At 48.9% G+C, this 25,729-nt stretch overlaps 1 protein-coding gene across 2 annotated transcripts; it reads left to right on the forward strand.

Annotated features, from left to right (window-relative positions):
- The first annotated feature begins 11,932 nt into the window (after nt 1-11,932).
- LOC308245092 (zinc finger BED domain-containing protein 4-like) lies at nt 11,933-24,169 on the forward strand. 2 transcript variants are annotated; one of them, XM_080661819.1, is made up of 4 exons: nt 11,933-12,088; nt 12,875-12,977; nt 15,390-15,468; nt 19,114-24,169. In XM_080661819.1, the coding sequence occupies exon 4, from the start codon at nt 19,433-19,435 to the stop codon at nt 22,955-22,957; it is 3,525 nt and encodes a 1,174-aa protein (XP_080517945.1). In that variant the 5' UTR covers nt 11,933-12,088; nt 12,875-12,977; nt 15,390-15,468; nt 19,114-19,432; the 3' UTR covers nt 22,958-24,169. The 2 variants fall into 2 exon arrangements, with proteins under 2 accessions (XP_080517945.1, XP_080517946.1); XM_080661820.1 differs by lacking the exons at nt 12,875-12,977; nt 15,390-15,468 and having other exon boundaries at nt 11,945-12,088.
- The last annotated feature ends 1,560 nt before the right edge of the window (nt 24,170-25,729 follow it).

A 25,729-nucleotide genomic window follows, 5' to 3' on the forward strand; every position in this document is an offset into this window, starting at 1 on the left:
TCTGATTATTATGATCTCTGAACGCATAATAATCTGGCCACTCAGTGTGTGTGTGTGTGTGTGTGTGTGTGTGTGTGTGTGTGTATTAGAGACCCGGTGCATGAATTCGTGCATGGGTGGGGTCCAACCAGCATGGCCAGAGGGAGAAAACATGGGCAGTTGGCCGGCCTGCCTGCTGGTCGAACTCCTGGTCGAGGGGACAATTTGCATATTAGCCTTTTATTATATAGGATAGACACTGAGTGGCCAGATTATTATGCGTTCAGAGATCATCATCATCTGGCCACTCAGTGTAAATCTAGTTATTGGCATAGTTTCAATAAAAACCAGTCCTTTTGACCAGCGTATAATTAGACACATCGATTGTGCAACCAGGGCCTTACATGGCTGTAGTATTTGAGAATATATCTCATGTGATTTCGTATGGCCATCTCAGCTTCAGAACAAGGGTTGCGGCATCTGTGTTGAGCCAACGTCCACACAGCCCTTCGACCCACATTGGTCTTACAAGAAGTAAGGAAGACAGGATCTGTGGCAGACACCACGGTCCCTGAGAAGATAGAAATACACCTGCGTTCACAAGCACCGCAGGCGAACCTGAAGAAGGTTGGTTTGGTTCGGCTTTGTAACCTAGGAAGAGAAGAGCAAACAGGAGACTTTAAAATCTCAGGCATCGCAGAGGCCCAGTCCTACATTCCTCATGATGACACCTCCAGGCAGAAGTTGAATTTCCGGCCTCCGTGTTGGGTAACGCCATGCGGCTTAGATGTGCTGGCCCAACCGGAGGCTCCTGCGTGTTAATTACCACTCCTCACAGCACCCGCGTGGATGAATCAGGTCCACACACAATAAGCCTAGCTTTCTGTACTCAGGAAGAACCTCTGGAGATCATCATCGTGAAGTGGGGGGAGAGGACCTGATAAAAATGTTCCAACACGTGAAAAGGCAGAAGGATGGCAACGGGTCCTTGGGGTAGGGGGCTGAGAGTTGTGCAGCAGACCTGCCAGGGAAATTTTCTGATTGTCTGAGGCGCCATTGAACTTGTGACTTCCCATTGATCGTGATTTCTTCTGCAACTCAGGGAGGGCAGACGTGTAGAAAACACGACGGCTTGGTAAAGTGATTCTTGTCTGAAAGCGATGCCCAGCAGTAAATGGTACAAATGATTCCCGTCTGTAGAAAAGATTACAGTTGGAAGAGGTTGCCGTGTTATGGCCCTGTAGAACAGTGGCTTGTTCTTAAGCTAAATTAGCAAGTTTACTCAAGCAAGCTTTTTCATCCGCTACACACCCTTCCCTCTCTCTCTCCGATCTTTTGAAGCAGCCTTGCCGTCCTGCTGGCTTCCTCATGAATGATTTAAATAAATCTTTGACACATCCTTACTTTAGAGCCGGAGAGTCATATTTTTAACTTCTTGAAAATCACGCTTTGACAGCTGCCCTATCTGGCTGCCTCCTCGGCATCTCCTCTGGGAGGTCTAGGAGGCATCTCACACTTGACATGCCAGATACCGAGCGCCTGGCCTTCATCTCCAAACTTCTCCTCGCCTGTCTTCCCCACCTGTGATGGGCTGAAACTGTGTTCCCCAAAAGATATGTGGACATCCCAACCCCCAGAACCTGCGAATGTGGCCCCATTTGGAAATAGGGTCTGTACCGATTAGATAAAATGAAGTCATTAGTGACGGTTGTCCTTGTAAGAAAAGGGGAATTTGGACACAGACGCACAAGGAGGAGGACGTGTGACAACAGAGGCAGAGATGGGCAGGGTGCAGCTATACGCCAAGGAGGACCAGCCACCGGGAGCTGGGAGAGGCAGAAAGGCCCTCCCATTCAGGTTTCCGAGGGAATGCAGCCCTGCGGACGCCTGAGTCTCAGACTTCCACCCTCCAGGGCCATGAGACAAAAAAAAAAAAAAAATTCTTGTTTTGTTTTTGAACCACCCAGTTTGTGGTTCTTGGATATGGCCGTTACACCTTCTCAGTACGTGGTGACTTCATGCTTCCTGAATGAATGGGAATGCTTACTGATCACATCTGATGCAACCGCAAATCCTCAGGGCTCCCGCTTGGAAATGTGTCCAAACCGGCCCCATGTCACCACCTCCTCTGTTACTACCTCAGGGTCAGTCACTACCTCTCTCAGTTGGTTATCTCAGTGTTCTGACTAGTCTCTGTGCTTCGCCAGGCACTTCTATGTTTTTTTCTAGTCACAACAGCCCAAGTGATACTGCCACTCCTGTGTTTAGAAGCTCCCTCAACTCAGCAACCAAAATAAACAACCAGCTTTAAAAAAAAAATGGGTAAAGGACTTGAGCAGACACTTCTCCAAAGACATAAAATGGCCAGTAATGCCCAGCCGGTGGGGCTCAGTTGGTTGAGCATTGTCCCACGCACAGAGAGGTCGCCAGTTCTATTTCCGATCAGGGCACATTGTCTGGGTTGCAGGCTCCATCCCCAGTGGGGGACATGCAGGAGGCGGCCAATCGATGTTTCTCTTTCATCAGTGTTTCTGTCTCTCTGTCCTTCTCCCTTCCTCTCTCCCTAAAAATCAACAAAAACTTATTTTAAAATAAAATTACTGTCATAACAAGAATCAGGAAATTCATACTTGAATAAGAAAAAAAAACAGTTATCAACACTGAGATGAATCAGATGTTAAAACTATCTGACAGGGATTGTAAAGCAACCATCAGAAAAAATGCTTCAACAAGCAATTACAAATTATCTGGAAACAAATTTTAAAATAGAAAATTTTAGCAAAGAAACAAGTTATTTAAAAAAACAAATGGAAATTATAGAACCGAAAAATACAATACACCAAAATAAAAATTAAAAAAACGCAGCGGCCTCCACAGAACACTTGATATGACAGCATAAAGATTCCATGAACTAGAAAATAGAACAATAGTATTTCCCCAATCAGAAAAACAGAGATAAAATAAACTGAAAAAATAAAATAAAATAACAAAGCTTCAGGAAACTGTGGGACTATAAAAAAAGAAAAATTAACATTCGTATCGTTGGGTGGATCCTAGAAGGAGAGAAGAAAGCTATAAAGCCGAAAAAGATATTTGAAGAACTAATGCCAGAAACGTTCGAATGTGGCAAAGTACATAACCCTACACACTGAAGAAACTCAGCCAATCCCAAACAAGACAAACTGAACTCTACGGCATGCATATAACTAACCTTCCGAAAACTAATGAAAAGGAAAAAATCCTGAAAATGAACATAGAGAAGCAACACGTTGCCTTTAAGGGAAACACAATTGGAATAACAGCGGATTTTTCACCAGAAACCACGAGGCCAGAAGGAGGTGACACGTTTCTGAAGTGCTGAAAGGAAAGAACGGTTGACCGTGAATTCTATACCTAGTGAAAATATGCTTCAGGAATGAGGGGGGTGGGAATAAAAACACTCACAGACAAAGAAAACTAAAATAATTTGTCCCTAGCCGAACTACCTATAGAGAATAGCTGAGCCGGTGTGGCTCAGTGGTTGAGTGTCAACCTGTGAACCAGGAGGTCACGCACGGTTCAATTCCCGGTCTGAGCACTTGCCCGGGGTTGCAGGCTCGATCCCCAGTGCGGGGTAGGCAGGAGGCAGCTGATGAGTGATCCTCATCATTGATGTTTTTTACTTCTCTCTCCCTTCCTCTCTGAAATCAATAAAAATATTTTTTAAAAAAAATAGCTAAAAGAAGTTCTCAAACAGAAAAGAAAATATAACAGAACGCTTAGAGCTTCAGAGGGTAAATAAAAATGCTGGAATGGATAAAATAGGGGTAAATATAATAGATAAGTCTTTTTTTAACGTATTTTTTTTATATATTTTATTGATTTTTTACAGAGAGGAAGGAAGAGGGACAGAGAGTTAGAAACATCGATGAGAGAGAAACATCGATCGGCTGCCTCCTGCACACCTCCCACTGGGGATGTGCCCGCAACCAAGGTACATGCCCTTGACCGGAATCGAACCTGGGACCCTTCAGTCCGCAGGCCGACGCTCTTTCCACTGAGCCAAACCGGTTTTGGCTAGGTAAGTCTTTTTATTACAACTTTCTAAAACCATATTGGATTGTTGAAGCAAAACTTGTGATTACCTGGTATAAAACTAAACGTATAAATAGAAAATATTTTAGATATCCATACTTTTTAAATGGGGGCAAGGTTTCTACACTTTGCTCAAAGTGCTAAACTAAAATCCGTAGACTTTGATAACTTGTGTATGTACACTGCAATCCCCAGAGAACCACTGAGAAAGCTATTCAAAGTGTCACGCTCAAAAGCAGTATGAAAAAATCAAAATAGAATTTTAAATAATGTTCAAGTATCCCACAGAAAGGCAAAAAAAAAAAAAGAAGAAGAAGAAGAAGAAGAATGAGAAAGAGAGGGAATAAACAGAAAACAATCAAATAGCAGACTAAAGCCCTAATATATCAAAAAATTTAATGTAAATGGCCTAAATACACTGACTAAAACATAGATTGCTAGCCCTAGCTGGTTTGGCTCAGTGGATTGAGCGTCGGCCTGTGGACTGAAGGGTCCCAGGTTCGATTCCAGTCAAGGGCACATGCCTGAGTTGTGGGTTCGATCCCCAGTGGGGGGCGTGCAGAAGGCAGCCGATCAATGATTCTCTCTCATCATTGTATCTCTCTATCTCTCCCTCTCCCTTCCTCTCTGAAATCAAAACAAAATATATATATTTTTTAAAAAACACACACACAGATTGCCAGAGTGGATTACAAAAAAACACACAACCCAACTCACGCTGTCTACAGGAAACTCACTTCATACATAATGACATAGGTAGTTTAAAATAAAATAATAGGAACTCACACAACTTAACAAAAGGAAGATAATCCAATCAAAAAATGGGCAAAGGACCTAAATAGACACTTTTCAAAAGAGGGCATACAGAAGGCTGAGAGACATATAAAACATGCTCAAAGTCACTAATCATCTGAGAGATGCAAATCAAAATGACAATGCAGTACCATCTCACACCTGTCAGAATGGCTATCATCAACAAATCAACAAATGACAAGTGCTGGTGAGGATGTGGAGAAAAAGGAACCCTCGTGCACTGCTGGTGGGAAGGCAGACGGGTGCAGCCACTGTGGAGAACAGGATGGAGTTTCCTCAAAAAACTGAAAATGGAACTCCCATTTGACCCAGTAATCCCACTTCTGGGAATATATCCCAAGAAATCAAAAACACCAATCAGAAAGGATATATGCACCCCTATGTTCATAGCAGCACAATTCACCATAGCTAAGATGTGGAAACAGCCTCTAAGTGCCCATCAGCGGATGAGTGGATTAGAAAACTGTGGTCCATCTACACAATGGAATACTACGCTGATGTAAAAATAAATAAATGAATAAATAAATAAATAAATAAATAAATAAATAAATAAATAAACAAACAAACAATATAAATAAATAAATACAATAAAAAGGAACTCTTACCATTTGCAACATCATGATGGAACTGGAAAGCATCATACTAAGCGAAATAAGCCAGTTGGAGAACAATAAATAATACATGATCTCGCTCATTTGTGGAATATAATGAACAACATAAACTGATGAACAAAAATAGAGCCAATGAAAAAAATATTTTAGAATATAATAGAATCTTTTCATTTGCAGATTTTTAATATTTCCTACAATTTTTGGGCTATCATACTACGTTAGTACAATTTTGATATTATTATTATACTTATAATCCTTTTGTCTTGAAATATTAATGTTTATTGCATGTAATATTATATTTAAGATAGTTTTCTTGAATAATTGGTGTTTATTGCATGTAACATTATTGTATTTAAAATCATTTTCTTGAGATATTAAGGTTTATTGCATGTGACATTATTATATTAAAGATCGTCTTTCTTGAAACATCTATATATATAAAAGGCTAGTATTCAAAGTGTCCCCTCTGGAGTTTGGGAGACCAGGAGTTCGATCGCTCGCTATGACGTGTGCTGACAACCTGGGGGCAGCACGGAATGAAGGAAGGCCCTGGCTGGGAGCCGGAAGGCCCTAATCAGCCCTGATGGCCAGCCAGGCCTAGGGACCCTACCTGTGCACAAATTTCATGGACTGGGCCTCTAGTATATAATATATATGATAGGGGTACATATATATATATCATACATACATATGCATATATATCATGTATACTAATCCATGATAATTTGTATGTTTGAAAATATTTTTTTTCAGACTGTGATCTGTCTTGTAACTTTATATGTTGTTTATTATTATACAGAACCTTAAAATTAAAACAATAAAAATAAATAAATAAAATAAAATAAAATAAAAAATATAATAAATGCAAAGATTAATAAAAATGTAGGAATGCCCATAGTTTATTATTCATTAAATAATATATGATTTTATTAATTATATACTGAAATCAGGTAAAGTAGACTTCAGAGCAAAGAAAATTACTGGGAACAAAGAGGAACATTACATGATGATAAGAGGGCCAATCCATCTGCAAGACATAGTGATCCTAAATGTGTATGCATCATACAACAGAGTTTTTGAATACATTAAGCAAAAAATCATAGAGCTGAAAGGCGATATAGGCAAATCTAAAATTATATAGTTGGGGATTCCACACCCTCCTTTAGCAACTGATAGAACTACCAGACAGAAAGTCAATAAAGATACAGGAGATCTCAATACCACCCCTCACTTGACAAGATCTAAACAACATTTATAAAACACTCCATCCAACAGCCGAGTGTATGTCCTTTTCAGGCACCCATGGAACATTAATCAAGGTAGACTATGTCCTGGCTCACGAAAACAAACCTCAAAAAATGTTAAAGGATTTCAATCATACAGAGTATGTTCTCTGATCCTAATGGAATCAAACTAGAAATCAAAAGCAGAAAAACCACAGGGAAATCTCCACATAGTTGGACACACTTCTACATAAGTCATGGCTCACGAGGAAGGCTCCAGCAGATTTTTAAAATATCGAACTAAATAAAATAAAAATACAATATGTCAAAATTTCTGGAACACAAGGAAAGCAGGGCTGAGAGGAAAATCTGACCTATAGCACTAACTACACATCTGCAAAAAGAGTAAAAGTCTCAAGTCAATCATCTAAGCTTCCACATTAAGAACCTGGGGGGAAGGGGAGAGCAAAATAAACCCAAAGCAAGCAGAAGGACACGAATAATGTAAGAGCAGAAATCAATGAAATCGGAAATAGGAAAACAACAGAGGAAAAAAATCAATGAACTAAAGAGCTGGTTCTTGAAAGAGATCAATAAAATGGACAAACCTTAGGGAAGACTGACAAGAAAAAAAAGCGTAGACAAATTACCAATATAAAGAATGAAATGGGCGGTGTCACTCCAGACCCTACAGACATTAAAAAAAAAGTAATGGGAGGGTTGTGGTGGTTAATTGTAATTTTTTATTCTTTTTTTTAAATTTTTTTATTGCGTTTTTTACAGAGTGGAAGAGAGAGGGATAGAGACCCAGAAACATCTATGAGAAAGAAACATCGATCAGCTGCCTCCTGCACACCTCCTACTGGGGATGTGCCCGCAACCAAGGCACATGCCCTTGACCAGAATCGAACCTGGGACCCTTCCGTCCACAGGCCGATGCTCTATCCACTGAGCCAAACCGATCAGGGCTGTGGTGGTTAATTTTACATGTCAGCTTGGCTGGGCCATGGTGCCCAGATATTTCACCAAACACTATTCTGCATGTGTCTGTGAGGGTGTTTTTTTTGGATGTGATTTACAATAAAATCTGTGGACTCTGAGCAAAGCAGGTTGCCCTCCACAATGTGGGTGGGCCTAGCCAGTCATTTGGATGCAGAGTTTTGACATTAGCCACTAGGGAGATGCAAACGAAAGCACTATGAGCTGTCACACCTGCTACAATCTATATACGTAAAAACCTAAGCGGCCATCACAACTGAAACAACCAAATGGACATCTGAACAGGCTGTGTGGGGCGACCAGGCCGGCGGGGGAGGGCAGTGAGGGGCGACCAGGCCGGCAGGGGGGGGCAGTGAGGGGCAACCAGGCTGGGGGGGGCAGTTAGTGAGGGACGACCAAGTGACTGAACAGAGGGCTACATGGGGCGACCAGTCCAGCACGGGGGTTAGTGAGGGCCAACCAAATGACTGAGCAGCAGGCTGTGTGGGGTGACCAGGCCGGCGGGGGGGGGGGACAGTTAGGGGTGACCAGGCTGGCAGGGGAAGGCAGTTAGGGGCTATCGGGCTGGCAGGGGAGCAGTTAGGTGTCAATCAAGCTGGCGGGGGGGGGGGCGGGAGGTGGCGGTTAGTGAGGGACGACCAAACGACTGAGCAGCGGGCTGTGTGGGGTGACCAGGCTGGCAGGGGGGGGGGGCAGTGAGGGGTGACCAGGCCAGCAGGAGGGGGCAGTGAGGGGCGACCAGGCTGGCAGGGGGGGGGCAGTGAGGGGTGACCAGGCCGGCAGGGGGGTTAGTGAGGGACGACCAAGTGACTGAACAGAGGGCTGCATGGGGCGACCAGTCCAGCATGGGGGTTAGTGAGGGCCAACCAAATGACTGAGCAGCAGGCTGTGTGGGGTGACCAGGCTGGCAGGGGGGGGGGCAGTGAGGGGCGACCAGGCTGGCGGAGGGGGGGGCAGTGAGGGGTGACCAGGCCGGCAGGAGGGGGCAGTGAGGGGCGACCAGGCTGGCAGGGGGGGGCAGTGAGGGGTGACCAGGCCGGCAGGGGGGTTAGTGAGGGACGACCAAGTGACTGAACAGAGGGCTGCATGGGGCGACCAGTCCAGCATGGGGGTTAGTGAGGGCCAACCAAATGACTGAGCAGCAGGCTGTGTGGGGTGACCAGGCTGGCGGGGGGGGGGGGCAGTGAGGGGCGACCAGGCTGGCAGGAGGGGGCAGCGAGGGGCAACCAGGCTGGCGGGGGGGGGTAGTTGGGGGTGACCAGGCTGGCAGGAGGGGGCAGTGAGGGGTGACCAGGCCAGCAGGGGGGGCAGTGAGGGGTGACCAGGCCGGCAGGGGGGGCAATGAGGGGTGACCAGGCTGGCAGGAGGGGGCAGCGAGGGGCAACCAGGCTGGCGGGGGGGGGGGCAGTTGGGGGTGACCAGGCCATCAGGAGGAGCAGTTAGGAGTGATCGGGCAGGCAGGCAGGTGAGCAGTTAGGAGCCAGTGGTCCTGGATTGTGAGAGGGATCCCAGATTGGAGAGGGTGCAGGCTGGGCGGAGGGGACCCCGCCCCCCACGCACGAATTTCGGAGTGATGAAATAAAAGGCTGTGCCCACAAGTGGGGGAACTAATCACTCACACATTGCTAGTGCAGGTGGGAGATGGTACCGCTGCTCTGGAAACCAACTTGTCCGTCTCTTCAAAAACTAAACACTCAAGTTCTGTAGGGCGGCCCCGTAGTTGCGCCCTGGGCACCTAACCCAGAGGAATGAAGACGTCTGTTCACACCACAGCCTACGGAGTAGGTGCATAGTAACAGACCAAAGCTGGACTCACCCCTCTTCAGTAGGTGAGTGGTTAAACAAACCGGTCCGGCCACACCATCGAATACCACTCAGAACACAAGGAACACACTGCTGATGCATGCAACAACTTGGCAGATCTCCAGGGAGTTACGCCGGGCAAAACAGCTACTTCCTTTGTGGTCCCACCTCCAGAGCACTGAAATGACAGCATTTCAGGGAAGGAGGGCAGGTCAGTGGCTGCCAGGGATGAGTGACATCCGGGAGGTGGGTGTGGTTACAGAAGGGCACGGTGAGCCATCATCATGGGGGCTCTTGGATGCAGTAAACAACTTGGGTAATAAAATTGTACAGAATTTATTTATTTTTTTAAAATATATTTTTATTGATATTTTACAGAGAGGAAGGGAGAGGGATAGAGAGCTAGAAACATCGATGAGAGAGAAACATCCATCAGCTGCCTCCTGCACACCCACTACTGGGGATGTGCCCGCAACCAAGGTACATGCCCTTGACCGGAATCGAACCCGGGACCCTTCAGTCTGCAGGCCGACGCTCTATCCACTGAGCCAAACCAGTTAGGGCAAAACTGTACAGAACTTAATACACATAGGAATACAGGTAAAGCTGGGAAGTGGGAACAAGATGGGGGGCTTGTGTCAGTGTCAATGTCCTGGTCGTGATCTACTGTTTTATAAAAGGTCACAAACCTCTGAGAAACCAGCCATCACGCACAAGGGCGCTTTCTGTGTCATATCTTAGAATTGCATGTTATTCTCCATAAAATTTCCAATGAGCCCTGGCTGGTTTGGCTCAGTGGGTAGAGCGTCAGCCTGTGGATTGAAGGTTCCCCGGGGCTGATTCTGGTCGGGGCACATGCCCGGGTTGCGGGCTCAATTCCCCGGGGAGGGGCGTGCATCTCTCTCATCATTGATGTTTCTATCTCTCTCTCTCTCTCCCCCTTCCTCTCTGAAATCCATAAAAATATATTAAAAATGTTTTTTCAATTAAAAAAATTCTACTGCTAGGAATGATTTCTTTTTTGTTGTTACTATTATTAGTTTTAGTTTTTTTGTTACTCCTCACCAGAGGGTATTTTTTCTATAGCTTTTCAGAGAGAGTGGACGAGAGGGAGAGAGGAGAGAGAGAGAGAGAGAAACATCAATGTGTCTCACCTCAATTGGTTGCCTCCCACACTCTCCCCAACCAGGGTGGGCATCAGACCTGCAACCCGGGTACATGCCCTTGACTGCAATCGAACCCACAACCCTCCTGTGCGCGGGCAGATGCTCTAACCACTGACCACACGGGCCAGGGCAGGAATCATTTCTGAGGAAATAAACAGAAGGATCTGCAAAGGCATGAGAACGGTCACGCTTCTCTGAGAACTGTCCACGACGGAGAGCTGGACACAGCGGCACCTCTCCCAGAGCTGTGTGTCCTCCGGGGCTGTGCCGAGCAGGGCGGCCCGCAAAGCCGGACTGTGCAGCCACGATTGGCCGGGCAAACAGGCAGGTAGGTGTTTAAAGTGAAAACGGCAGATCAGAAAAGGTTACACACGCTAAAATCCTTTTGGTAACCCACCGGCTTGTCCATAAACCTGGGAAAGATTTTATGAAAACATCGAATGGGTTTCCAGGGATCCTGACCGCTGAGGCACGCCGACTAGGCGCGTGAAGGACTTCTAATCGTTACACTGAGGCCGGTAGCATGAACACATGTACCCCATTTCATACAACCTAAGCTGGAGTCCAAAACAGGGAGGCCCCAAACGGGTCTCTGAACCGCGTTCGGCCTGGAGAACGTCTCTGGCCTGCAGAGAACCGTGCCCTGGGGGTGGTCCATCGCACGTCCAGGGGACGAGGCCGCGCGTGGGAGCATCGTCTCGCCTCCGATGGGAAGGCTTAAGGGCGCCCAGCACGTGGCTGCCACGGCCCTCGGAGCTCCGGTGCAAGCAGCAGGACACTGGGCGCCGTTTGCAGGTGAGCCGGCCTCCGGGCGCTGCGTCACCCGGCGGAGGGCACGCGGGGCAGGTCTCCCGCGGGTGGGCGTCGCGTCCCCAAGGCTCAGGCGCTCCGAGGCCCGCCGGCTGGGTGCGGGCCGGCAGCCGGGAACACGCCCAAGGGCCGCCGCGGCGGGCGCACCTGCACGCACCGAGCCTAGAGCGCAACCGCCCCGCCAGCCGCTCGGTCCTCACAGTTGCAGGAACATTGCAGACTGCGCCTGCGCGGTCGGTCTTGCCGGAGGGACGCGGCTGGAGTGCAGACCTGCACCCGCGTAGCCCAGCCGGACGCCAGCAGGGGCGGGGCTGGAGCGGGGGGTCTGCGCCTGCGCAGTCCGCCCTGGGCCCTCCTGTCAGCGGCACCAGGAGGTTGTCGCCCGGCAGGTCCCCCGTGGGCACTGCGCCTGCGCGTTACGGCCCCGCCCCCGGCCCCGCCCCTCGCCGCGCGGGGCCCTGGGAGGGGAGCAGCGTCCGGCGGCGTCGCGAGCGGGCGGGCAGCGGCGGCGGCGGGAGGGCCGCGGGGGCAGACAAAGCCGCGGCTAATGAATGGGAGCGCGTCCGTGGTCCGCAGACCGCGGGACCCGCCGCCGAGCCCTGCGCCCGCGGTGAGTGCGCGGACGGAACCGGCTCCGCCTCAGCCGCGAGCTCGCGCCCGGCACGGCCGTCGTGGCGCCGTCGGGGCCGGGCCGGGGGTCGGGGCGGGGGTCGTGGCCGGGGTTGGGGGTCGGGGCCAGGCCGGAGTTGGGGGCCAGGCCGGCGCCGCGCCGCAGCGATTCTGTGCGCGCCGGGCAGGGGCCGGGCTGGGGCCGGGGGACGCGGCCTCTCGGGGCCTGGACCTGGCCCGGGCCGCCGACTGGGCCGCGGTCCTGCAGCCCCGCCCGCCCCCGGCCGGCCCCGGCCCCGGATGACAGCGGGCGGGCGCGGAGACCCGGCCGCCGACGGCCGCCCCGAGGCGCGGGTCCCGGGCAGCGGGCTTGTGTGGACGAAACACCTGAGGTGGTAAAAGTTGGAGCCGTCCTGCCGCCGCCGGGAACGGACGCCGGGGTGGCCTTTGCGGACCTCGGGGTGCGGAGGCACCTTGGCCGGACTGCTCCCGTGAGTGCCGCAGTGACGGGTGACCCCGCGCGGGTTTGCGCGGACGCGAGTGTCGTTGCTGCAGGTCCGGCCGGGGCCGGGGCCACAGGGGACGGAAGTCATCCGAGAAGAGTGGCGCGCGGGTGGGTGGGTGGGTGTCCCTGGCCGGGCGTCTGGGGCGACTCCTCCCGCGGGGGACAGGTGTGATGGGTGTCCTTCAAGGCACCTGGCCCTCGGTCACCACCGCCAGTTGCCTGACACATTGAGTTTTGGGGACTTTTCTGCAGCTAATATTTCGCTTTCACTGGCATTTCCAGGAAGAGCAACCAGGGGCCTTGACGGACTGTGTCTTAGGAAGCAGACGAGACGAGTTCATTGCTGGGACATGCTTGAGCTTCCCGGTGTCCTGTGTGTTTCCCGGTATGACCACTCACATTCGTTAATAAAAATAGGGATCAGCGCTGGCTGCTGTGGCTCCGTCTTTAGAGCATCGGCCCAGGCCCCAAAGGGTTTGACCCCCAGCTCTGATCAGGGGTCAGGGAGATCTCGGGGTGCATGCGGAAGGCAACCAATCCAGGCGTCTCTCACATGGATGTTTCTCTCTCTCTCTCTCTCTCTCTCTCTCTCTCTCTCTCTCTCTCTCTCTCTCTCCTTTATTCCCCCTCTCTCCCTCCCTTCCAGTCTCTCTAAAAAAAAAATCAATGGAAAAAAGTATCCTCTGGTGAGGATTAAACAACAAAATTATGCATATATGTAAACCAAATCGATAAGCATAATTTCAAATGTTTTTTTTTTCCCCCATTGCTGCTGTTTCACTAGGCCTGAGTCAACTCCTTCCCTCCTTTTCTGTGACCACACCCCCTCCACTGCCAAGCCCCAGGCTCCCTGTGCTGTCTTCGCATTCTAGGTGACACGGGCACCTCTGGGAACCAGCGCCCACCTCTCTGAGCCTTCGGGAGAAGCTGCTCTTTAGGGCCTTCTCCTGCTTGTTAAAAAAGGGAAGTTATTTGTTTTGAAGTTGGCGGATCAGATCCAGCGCATAGTTTTAAATAATCCACTTTAGACGTTAACGAGGCCAGTTTGCTAACTAAAGCAAGGACATCCTTGTGACTTTTATTTGTTTTTGGTTTTTTTTATATATTTTATTGATATTTCACAGAGAGGAAGGGAGAGGGATAGAGAGTCAGAAACATCGGTGAGAGAGAAACACCGACCAGCTGCCTCCCGCACACCTCCCACTGGGGATGTGCCCGCAACCAAGGCACATGCCCTTGACCGGAATCGAACCCGGGACCCTTCAGTCCGCAGGCCGACGCTCCATCCACTGAGCCACACCGGTTTTGGCTCCTTGTGACTTTTACTGTAGAAATATTAATTGTTGATGTTGTCTCAGTCACGGTGATAAAAGTGGGCCACCAGGAAGGACTTAGTAGGACTTTCTTTTCAGTGCCATGAATGAGCCAGGTTTCTATTACGAATTAACTTTGGTTACGAAGCAAAGTTGTCCTGAGAGAGGAATCTGCTTGGGAGTTTGGCTGCAGACTGGGAGGGCTCCCACTGGGATGTCCACGAGGAATGTGCCGACCGGAACCCTTAGGTTCTGTCTGCTTGTCCTGATTTACGTTTTCCCAGGAGAAGCTCTAGGACAAGTTAGAAAGAGTCTATGGAGCTGCCAATAGTTTCAAAGGACACAGGTCATCTCCGTTGGAAGAAAGCTCGGACTTTTAGCCCACTTGACAGGTGATTATTTGACACCACCCCCCCTCACTTCTTTCAGTTAATTCTTGATGTTGGACTCTGTATACTCTGTTCTTTAATGCACACGAGGAGGTTCGAAAGCAACTCACGCTGTGCAAAGAATATTCTTAACACCTTGGAGAAAGATTTTTAAGTAAATTATCAGGCTTGACTGAACGCTATGCAAAGCAGTTGCTATGCAGTATTTGCTTCGTGAAGGAAGTATGTTGGCCCTCTATGTGGGGATTCACATCGGCTGACAGGCGGAAGAAAACACTAGGAAAAAGCTACGTTCCTGCCGATGTGTACTCTGTACTTGGGCCTGTGATGCCGCACGTTGGGCCTGTACCGAACATGCACAGACCTTTTTACGTGCACAGACCTTTTCCTCGTCACCGTCCCCTAAACAATGCAGTGTAACGACTGTTTACATTGTGTTAGGTACAGTAAGGGACCTAGAGATGCTTTCAAGCTTACAGGTTGATTCTTGAACAGGGCTTTCGACTGTGAGGGTTCACTTATATGTGGATTTTTTCCCAGTCATTACTATAAATGTACTTTCTCATAATTTTTCTTAACATTTTCTCTGTTGTAAGAAAACAATGTATAAATACGTGGATAAACTATGTGTTAGTGGACTATTTCTATTACTGGTAAGGCTTCCAGTCAACAGTAGGCTACTGATAGTTAATGTGGGGGAGTCAAAAGTCGTATGTGATTTTTTTTTAAATATATTTTATTGATTTTTTACAGAGAGGAAGGGAGAGGGATAGAGAGTTAGAAACATTGATGAGAGAGAAACATCAATCAGCTGTCTCCTGCACACCCCCTACTGGGGATGTGCCCACAACCAAGGTACATGCCCTTGACCGGAATCGAACCTGGGACCTTTCAGTCCGCAGGCTGACGCTCTATCCACTGAGCCAAACCGGTTTCGGCCGTATGTGAGTTTTGACTGCTGGGGAGGGGATGGGGGTCCACGGTACCATGCCCTTACTGTAAGGGGCCTGAGCATGCTTGGGTTTTGGTATCCGCGGTGGGTCCTGGCACCCATCCCCCTGGGCACCAAGGGATGACTGTGTGTATCTGTTTCAGGTCTCTGCCCCTCAGAGCGGCCGGCGTGACCAACCCGGTGGGAGGTGGAGCGGTGGGCGCGTGAAGAGCGGTGATCACGGTCAGTGTGGTCCTCCTCTGTGTACGCGCTGGGCGGGCCCTTCAGTCTGACCTCCTCTGTGTGACGACTGCCTGGAGAGGGGACCAGCGTGCAACGAGTGACACGGCCCCGAGGGGGCCCGGGCCAAGGAGCTGCCCACGTTGGGTGGCGCTCGTCCTCTCTCTGCCTGCACTGGGTTTCCTGACGAGTTTCTCTGCCCGAATCGAAACACGTAGTTTCAGAGTCAGCAACTGTCCGTATTCTAATTGCTCTTGGATTTTTAAGGCACTTCTTACATTTCAGGAGTTGGCGTGCGCTGTTGGGATCTATTGTTCCTATTTATGTTCTGCGTTCTTTCTGAATCTGGCTGCCCCTGTATCTGCCCCGCAAGGCGGCACATTTCCCCATGGCGATGCCGAGTGCTCCCCGCGGTCCTCAGCGGCCGTCCTCTGCTCTGATGCCACCTTTCCAATGCTGCTCTTCTGTTTCGTCTGTTCCTCATTCGTTACGTCCTTAAAAGACAGGACCTGTGGTGAATTCTCTCCCTTTATGACCACTTTTCAGGGGAAGCAATTGGCTGGAATATTCAGCTCCATGTTTTTACTCTTCCTTTTTCTCCTTTGAATATTAGTGCAAGCGAAGGGATATTCATTCATTCATTCCATTGTGATCTATTAGAGTCTGCTTTTGATTTTGATTGTAACTGTGATGAGCTGAGATCCCCTCCCACTCAGCACCCTCTGGGAGCACTTCCTCTGGACCTCGCCCTCCTTCCCCACACCTGCGGAGCCATTCCTCCAATGCGATCTTTTTTCCATTGCTTCTTAGACTGAAAGCAATGCCTATTCATTCCCTTCATTCAAGGGAGGAATGAAGGGAGAGAGGAGAGAGAGAGGGAGAGAGAGAAATATCGATGTGAGAGAGACACATTGATTTGTTGTTTTCCCACCCGCCCCCACTGGGACCAGGGATCAAACCTGCAACCAAGGTACATGACCTTGATGGGGAATCGAACCCAAGACCCTTTGGTACAAGGGCTGACATTCTAACCACTGACCAACACCGGCAAGAACAATTTCTTGAATTTGTAAAATTTGTACCATTTTTCTATCCTGAAAATCTTGATTCTTCATGCCATAGACATAATTACTTGTTTTATGCTAAAATGTACATAAAATAAAATTGCTAACTTACAATACTATGTTACTACGACTAATGAAACAAGGAAAGTTTTAAGTATTTTTGTTTTTAAGTTCTTTTTGTCCTTAATATACACAGTTGACTGTGAATAATATAGGGGTTGGGAGCAATGACCCCATGCAGTTGAAAATACACGGATAACATTGGATTCCCCCAAAACTTAGTTGGCCCTTGGTATCCATAGGGAGTCTGTTCCAGAACACACACACACACACAGTGATGCTCTCAGGTTCCCTATATAAAATGGTGTAGATCAACACATACAGTGGCCCTTTGTATTCATGGACTCCCAACTACAGATCAGAAATCGTACTACAGGTATTTATTGAAAAAATCCACTTATAAGTGGACCCGTGCAGTTCAAATCTGTGTTTAGAGTCACCTGTGTCCTCCTTAGGATGAATAAAGTACCATGTTTAAAAGCCCTTCATGGCCCTAACCTGTTTGGCTCAGTGGATAGAGCATCGGCCTGCAGACTGAAGGGTCCCAGGTTCAATTCCTGTCAAGGGCATGTACCTTGGTTGTGGGCACATCCCTAGTAGGGGGTGTGCAGGAGGTAGCTGATTGATGTTTCTATAACTCTCTATCCCTCTCCCTTCCTCTCTGTAAAAAATCAATAAAATATATATATTTTTTTAAAAAGCCCTTCATGAATATTCTTTTTTTATATATATATTTTATTGATTTTTTACAGAGAGGAAGGGAGAGGGATAGAGAGTTAGAAACATCGATCAGCTGCCTCCCGCACACTCCCCAATGGGGATGTGCCCGCAACCAAGGTACATGCCCTTGACCGGAATCGAACCTGGGATCCTTGAGTCTGCAGTCCGACTCTCTATCCACTGAGCCACACCGGTTAGGGCATGAATATTCTTTTGTTCTTGTTAATCTTCACCAGACGATAGTTTTTCCATTGCTTTTCAGAGAGAGTGGAAGCGGGGAAGGGGGGGGGGGGGAGGGAAACAAACATTGAAGTGAGAGAGAGAAATCAATTGGTTGCCTCTCACACTCGCCCTGACCAGGGGGCAGGGAGCAAACCTGAAATCCAGGTACATGCTCTTGACCTGGAATCAAACCCACTAACCTTTGGTACATGGGCCAACACTCCAACCACTGAACCACCGGCCAGGGTGATGAATACTCTTTTGCCTGTGGTTTCTCTCTCTGCCTTCCCCACCCTCTCAAATCAATATCATATCCTCAGGATAGGATAAAAAATAAAGATTTTGCTGGCTCCCAGAATTTCTCAATGTGTCCTGTCCATCACATCTCCCTCCCTCCTTCTTGACAAAAGTAACTGCTGACCTCACTTTTATGGCAGTTACCCTCTTCAGATTCTCATGGGTGCATTGTGCACCTCCACAGAGTAAGTGCGGCCTGGTTATATGACACTTGAGTCTCTTATCATCTCTTTCACCTCCATGGACATAATTTGTGGAGGAGGCGCTGTGGTCGGGCCCATGTTCCTCAGTCTAGATTTTGCTGATCGTGGTCCTCTGGTGAGTGTGATGTGTTCCTGTGTCCCTGGTTCCCTGCAAGTGTGTAGTTGCTCTAGAAGCTTAACCATATTCAGGTGTGATCTCTGGTGAGTCTCCTTCACGGGGTGTGATGTGGGTCCACGTGGAGGCTCTAAAGGGGGCCATCTCTTTTGGATGTTGGCAGGCAGTGAAGCACATGCCTGTGTGCACTCTGCCATGAGAAGGTGTGAAACGAGATGCTGTGGCTCCGTTCCTGAGGGGGGCCTGGTTTATGAGCTGGACTTCCAGGAAGAGAACCCTGTCCTTCCCTACTATTTGGTTATCTGATGTTAACGCTCATGTCTCAAACTGAAGATCAGTGCTTAATCCTGTCTCTTTATCCATTTTCAAAAAAATGAATTATTTTCCAATCATCCTCCAAAGGTGACTAGTTGATTTTACTTTGGTATTATAAACTCATAGATTTAAATGTATTGGGTGAGTTTTAAGCAGGGACCTCCTGTCTGCATGACATTCAGTGTTTAGTCTGTGAATTGGTTGTTTCAGAGATTAGCTGCAGGCTTCTTAGCTCCTAATGGATGTGTCCTTTCTGAGAGCAAAGGGGAGTGAGATTGGTTTCAGGGAGTTCAGCTTTGCTGATTATAGGAGCAGCGGGAGCCTCCAATACATGGTTGGCGGATGGAGGCATCAATTCTAGCCCAAACCAACCTCTGTGTGACATGGAGGGTTTTTCTGTGTTGCCCCAATCCTTTATTAATAGGCAATTAGAATTTATATTTCTATCTTTATTTTTTAACTTATTTTCCAGTTTGGGTGTATTTTCATTGTGTAAGTGTATTGTAAAAAAGTCAAACAATGAGCTTTTCTATGTAAATTTATCATTATAGAATTTTTTTTCTATGCAGATTGAGGCTGATAGGTCCCTGGCACTACAGGGTTTGAAATGTGTAAATCAGTTAAGTGCTTGACCTGATTTCATCTTTTGTAGATAATGCAGGACCATCAAGATGGTGGCGATCCTGTTTCCAAGGCAACAAGCAGGTCTGCACAGCATGAATTTGCACCTGCACCAAGAAGTACTTTATACAACTCCTGGAAAGCAGTGGTCTGCGCCCTGAGATGATGTGCTCCTGAGGTACATCTTCTAATGTATGACTAGCCATATTCATGAACATCCTGAAAGGTAGAATTATTTTGAAAACACTGAAGATAATGTCTCTCCCGGGGCACCAATGAGCGCTTGGATCATTTTCTTACCAACCTGAGACAGCAACAGGATGACACAGCCAGAACAGTTATGGTGAGTCATGGAGAATAACCAGGAAACCCATCCCCCCAAAGGGGATGGTGACTTTGTGTCCGATAAAATAAATTTTAAAACAGAAGAGGAAGATGATGGAATTCCGAATCACAGTTTGGAAAGAGGGGACTTCAAGGTTGAACAAGAGGACAGGGAAGCAGCTGGCAGTGGTGACGAACAGGCAGAGATCAGAGAAGCAAGCTACAGCTGTAAGCCCCCGGGGAAGTGTTTCCCTGCCGACCACGAGGACGACTACGGGGCCCTGTTCTCACAGTACAGCAGCACGTTGTACGATGTTGCCATGGAAGCTGTGACGCAGAGCCTCCTGTCCAGCCGCAGCATGAACTCCAGGAAGAAGTCTCCGGCCTGGAAACATTTCTTCATCTCTCCTCGGGACAGCACAAAGGCAGTGTGTGTTTACTGCATGAAAGAGTTCAGCCGCGGCAAAAACGAGAAGGACCTGAGCACGAGCTGTCTCATGCGGCACGTGAGGAGGGCGCACCCCACAGCACTCATCCAGGAGGAAGGCAGTGTGTCTACCCTGGCCTCCCTCTCCTCCCCTGCACTGGTGTTCCCTCCTCAGCCCACACCCCTTGGAGACCTGGGCACCGTACTGTCACCCATCAAACTTGTCCAGAAAATAGCCTCCAAGATCCCGTCTTCTGAGCAAGTGGCAGAGGAATCTGGATCTGTCGTATCTTCTGAAGAGGTCTCCTCTGATGTGTCCATCTCTGAGAAGTACAGGCAGGAAGAAGCCCTGCTGGAGCCACCCCAACCCCTCCATACTCCCCAGCATGACGACTCTGCAGAGAGTGGGCCAGAAAAGAGCCTTCCACTTCCAAAGAGTACGTCTGGATCCCGAAGGTGGTCTGCGGTCTGGAAGCACTTCTACCTGTCACCTCTGGACAGCTCCAAGGCCGTGTGCATTCACTGCATGAGTGAGTTCAGCAGAGGGAAAAACGGGAAGGACCTGGGTACCAGCTGCCTCATCCGGCACATGTGGCGGGCACACCGTGCCATCGTGCTGCAGGAGAAGAGCAGGGGAGCATCCATGCCCCCCCCCTACTCCACACCGCCAACACTGCTGCCTGCCCTCCTGCCTCCGGAGAGAGATCCAAGTTTGGTGTCCTCATCACCAGGCAACGAAGTACAAGAGTTCCCCTCGGCGTCCTCCTCCCCTGACCAGCTGACTGAGCACCTGCAAGCACGTCTGAAGCCTGGGGATTCGCCGATGGAAGACGCATCAGTGTTGTCATCCTCTGATGATGTGGGCGAGGCCTCGTTGGTGTCCTCCCCTGAGAAGCAGCAGGGTGCTGGGTCGAGCCCTCACGTGGTCGAGTCTGGTGCTGTATTCCAACAGAACCAAAAGGTGATGAAGAGACTGAAGTCGGAGGTCTGGCATCACTTTTCCCTCGCCCCCATGGACAGTCTGAAGGCGGTGTGCAGACACTGCGGCTGTGTCATCAGTCGAGGAAAGAAGGGTGACGTGGGCACCAGCTGTTTGATGAGACATCTCTACAGGCGCCACCCAGAAGTTGTTGGGAACCAAAAGGGCTTCCTGGGGGCTAGTTTGGCAAATCCTCCATACAACACCTTGGCATCCACAGAAGCTTCCTCCAAATTAACTGACCTTCCAACAGTGGTCACCAAAAGCAGTCCAGTTCTATTTCCCGTTCACAGCAAAAAGACCTCCAAGCTGTGGAATCACTTTTCTGTCTGCTCTGCAGACCCCACTAAAGTCGTGTGCTTGCACTGTGGCCGGACGATAAGCAGGGGCAAGAAGCCAACTAACCTGGGCACCAGCTGTCTCCTGAGGCATTTGCAAAGGTTCCACGGCAGCGTGCTGAAGACCGACGTCCCCAAGACCATGCTGCCGTCTTCTGCAGGCGTCGGCGTGCCCCTGAGCGCAGAATTGTCAGGAGCTTCCTCCTTTGACGACACTGATGAGAAGTTTTATGATTCTCATCCAGTTGCCAAAAAGATAACAAGTCTCATAGCTGAAATGATTGCACTTGACCTTCAGCCATATTCTTTTGTTGATAATGTTGGCTTTAACCGGCTGCTCGAATACTTGAAACCTCAGTACTCTTTGCCCTCCCCTTCCTACTTTTCCAGGACAGCTATCCCCGGGATGTACGATAATGTGAAACAGATCATCATGTCACACCTTAAGGAGGCCGAGAGTGGTGTGGTCCACTTCACGTCTGGAATATGGATGAGTAACCAGACCCGGGAGTACCTGACACTCACTGCTCACTGGGTCACCTTCGAGTCATCGGTCCGACCTCACTGTGAGGACCACCACTGCTCAGCACTGTTAGACGTGTCACAGATTGACTGCGACTATAGCGGCAACAGCATTCAGAAGCAGCTGGAATGTTGGTGGGAGGCCTGGGTGACATCCACTGGCCTTCAGGTTGGCATCACAGTGACTGACAATCCCAGCATAGGCAAGACGCTGAATGAAGGGGAGCACTCCAGCGTGCAGTGCTTCAGTCACACGGTGAACCTCATTGTCCACGAGGCCATTAAGAGCCAGAGAATGGTGCAGAATTTACTCAGCATTGCTCGGAAGATATGTGAGCGGGTGCTGCGCTCACATGCAGCCAAAGAGAAACTGGCAGAGCTGCAGAAGGAGTATGAACTGCCGCCCCACCATCTTATTCAGGACGTCCCGTCCAAATGGAACACGTCGTTTCATATGCTCGAGCGGCTCATTGAGCAGAAGAGAGCAATTAACGAGATGTCCATCGAGTGTAACTTCAGAGAACTCATCAGTGGCGACCAGTGGGAGGTCATGAAGTCTGTGTGTCACGCGCTGAAGCCCTTTGACGCTGCGAGTCGGGAGATGAGCAGCCACATGTCTACCCTCAGCCAGGTCATCCCCATGATCCACATTCTGAACAGAAAAATCGAGATGCTGTTTGAGGAGACCATGGGCATCGACACCATGCTGAAGTCTCTGAAGGAAGCCATGGTGAGCCGACTGTCCGCCACCCTCCACGATCCCAGGTACATCTTTGCTACACTGTTGGACCCTCGTTACAAAGCCTCCCTGTTCTCCGAGGAGGAGGCGGAGCAGTACAAGCAGGATTTAATCAGGGAACTAGAAATGCTGAATTCTACCTCAGAGGACATACCTGTCTCCAATGGGTGTGCTCCAGGCTCCCCTTCGAGAGACTGCAGTGGGGACGAGAGCCTGTGGTCACTCATGGCCAAGATAAAAAAGAAAGGCCCAAGAGAAAAGAGGAAGGTTCCTGAGGCCATGGTGCTGTCTTACCTGGAGGAGGAGGTGCTTGACCACAGCTGTGACCCACTCACCTACTGGAACCTCAAGAAGTCTGCCTGGCCAGGACTCTCCGCCTTGGCCGTCAGGTTTTTGGCTTGTCCCCCGAGTGCTGTCCCTTCAGAAAGGCTGTTCAGCACACCCACCGAGAACGGTAGCTTTGGCCAGTCCAGGCTCATGATGGAACATTTTGAGAAACTTATCTTTTTGAAAGTGAATCTTCCATTAATATATTTTCAGTATTGAAATCCCAATGGAGCCGCCAGGCTGCAGGTGGAGGACATCAGACCAGGCACTCTCAGGTCCACACTGAGTTTCTCTTGCAGTCTCACCGTAACGTCTATATGTGCCTTACTCCTAGTCCTTCAAGCCAGGTACCGCGGTGTGTTTTTTTTGAAGCCACTGGAAATAGCCTGTCTTGTCAATTATGAAATATGGTGTTTCGGTTTTAATCCATAAGTGTAATTGTTTTTAAAAGCTGGGGGTTAGTTATTTGTTTTACTAGAAAGACAGAAGATGTAAGCAGTTTTATTCCACAGGCTTTTTATTCAGTTATGTAAGAACAACAAATCAGGTACTGTATTTTAGTTAAAAATTGCTTTAATTGCAACAAAGCAGCCTTTGTGGCTGTCCGATAAAATGTGGAAATAGATGGAGTAGAAGCCATCGTGACTGAGTGGTTTTTACCTGCATCTCTAACATAATGTGAGGAGTGCAGAGAATATTGTGGAAGATACTGTTCACTACAACAGAGATGTGGCATTTGAAGACAAAACTAAACTTAAATGTATCATGGAATGTCAGTTACACAGTGGTTGTAAGAACTTCCCCACGTTCTGTTTTTGTGTTGAGGTTTCACATGGTCAGTTACATCGGAGACATCCTGACTCTATAACGTGCTCCTTGCTGCCTGTTGTCCAACACGTTTACAGCAGTTCTGGTGATTGAACCTCCAAGCCTCTGACTTAGTGTCTCTACTTTGAAACTATAGACTTCAAAATAGTGTTTCTATTTTGAAATGTGTGTAGTGCCCCCCAAATTGATCAAATCACGTGTACAATTCTTTTTAGAGGAGGTGATTTATTAACAGGGAAGAAGACTGTTATATTACAGTTGTAAGAGTAGCCTTCGGTGTTTTTTGAGAATACGGAAGACTCAGCCATCACGGGTATTTTAGAATCCCAGGGACATCAGAATGAAATGCCAGTTGTCAGATTCTTTTAACAATATGTCCTCAGAGTTTTTGCTTCAACGTGTAGAAAAGGATTCCTTTTCTTATTTCACACCAATTAAATATGCTGGGTGAAACAAGTCACTCATTGCCTGTGCCCTTTTAGAAAAGTTGTTTCCTCAAAATACTGTACCTGTTATTAATCTCACTTTGCATTGACTATGTTTTGGAATATTTATAAATGGGGAACTCAGTTTCTGAAATTAAACTTTTTATTTGCAATTTTCTACTGTTGGAGTAAGCTGGCTTTTTCTTCTTAGGATGATAAAGTAGTCATATCCTTTGGGTGCCAATGTACATGGAAACCTCATTCATGCAGCCCTTGAATTTTTACCTTAGTTCCAGATAGGACAGAGGAGAGGTGAGGAAGTGGTCCTTACAACAGCTTTTCTGAGATGATGCTGACGTGTGTTCAGAATGACTGCTGTCCCATGCACAGTGCCCAAACAGAAGAGCCCGCGGGCAGCCTCGTAGTTGCCTTGGCCACGTAGCCTCTCCCGAGATGCTGTGCGCACATTCCCGAGTCCAGCCTCTGTTCCAGAAGCCCCGGGAGCACCAACTGGGGCCACATTAGTGGATCATGCTCATGCGGTTTTCCCATGACTTACATGAGAATCCCTATAAACGTGTGCTCAAGGCGATACTATGTGTAAAGACTCCACCAGTTTGAGATCCAGGCTGTCATCAGTCTTCCCTGTGCTGGGTCTAACCAGATCCAGGAAGTGAGTCCAAAAGGCCAGAGTAGATTTCCTGGAGATTCAGTGTTGGGCTCATGGCTTTCCTGAACGAAGAGTCCCTCAGCTTTTTATCTGGGGCTGGTAGTAGCCCTGCCTCACAAGGTGGAGGTCATGGGTGGCTCCTGGCTGGGGGCCCCGGGCTCTTCCTTGAGTGCTCAGGTGAACTTGATATGGGAAACGTTTCCTTGAAGGGTCTGTACATCTGGTGCCAGACTGATGGTCTCAGTCGTTCAGGTCTGTAAACTGCTCCTCTGCCTCCAGTTCACCCGTCACAAGCTAGGGCTCCCCGACCCTCAGGAGCCTGTGGACCATAGGATGCTCTACATGCTGAGCACCATTTGTTTCGGTTGCCAAGCTCATGTCAGGGATAAGCACTGATGTACTTGCCTTTTTCCTCATGCTCCACTGGTTCAACTTGGGTTTCCACTGTAGGGGAGGGTTCAGCTCTTAACGGCTCTCACAGAGACAGGCCCACAGAGCCGGATGTTTACTGCTGGGTCCATTACAGGACAAGCTTGCTCACTTCAGAGGGCAGAGAACACGGTCCAAGGGATGGACCTCCAGTGATGGCCTTGCAGCGGTTCTCCGCGCGCTCCTTCACGCTGACTGCAGAAACAGGTCCTGTGAGCGCGGCGGCAACAGCCCAACCCTGTGTTCTTGTGCTGCTGACAAGGCTGCAGGAGACAGGCCCACTGCTAACAGCTCTCTGGGGTTGCTCACAGCTGGTCCTGGTACTGATGCTTCCCTACAGAGGGATGCAGCTAGATGCAACCGGAAATGCGGCCGCTGCTGGCCATCCCGCTATAGCTCATTCAGACCCGAGTACCAAGCTGTTCACTTCCCTGCTGTAGGTGATATCTGGGCAGGAGGCACTCCTAATAAAAAGCTCTTAGTGTAAGTCTTGGGAACTGTCTCGTTTCAGTGAATGAATGCGGTTCTATGTTAATAAAATGTTGGACTTAGTTAAAATTTCCTCCCACTTCTGACTGTGAGGCAGCAGCTGGTATCAGACCAAGAACTGTTCTGAGAACAGTCTTTCTGAAGATACCA

This window comes from Plecotus auritus (genome assembly GCF_963455305.1).
Source record: "Plecotus auritus genome assembly, chromosome: 3".
NCBI lineage: Eukaryota > Metazoa > Chordata > Mammalia > Chiroptera > Vespertilionidae > Plecotus > Plecotus auritus.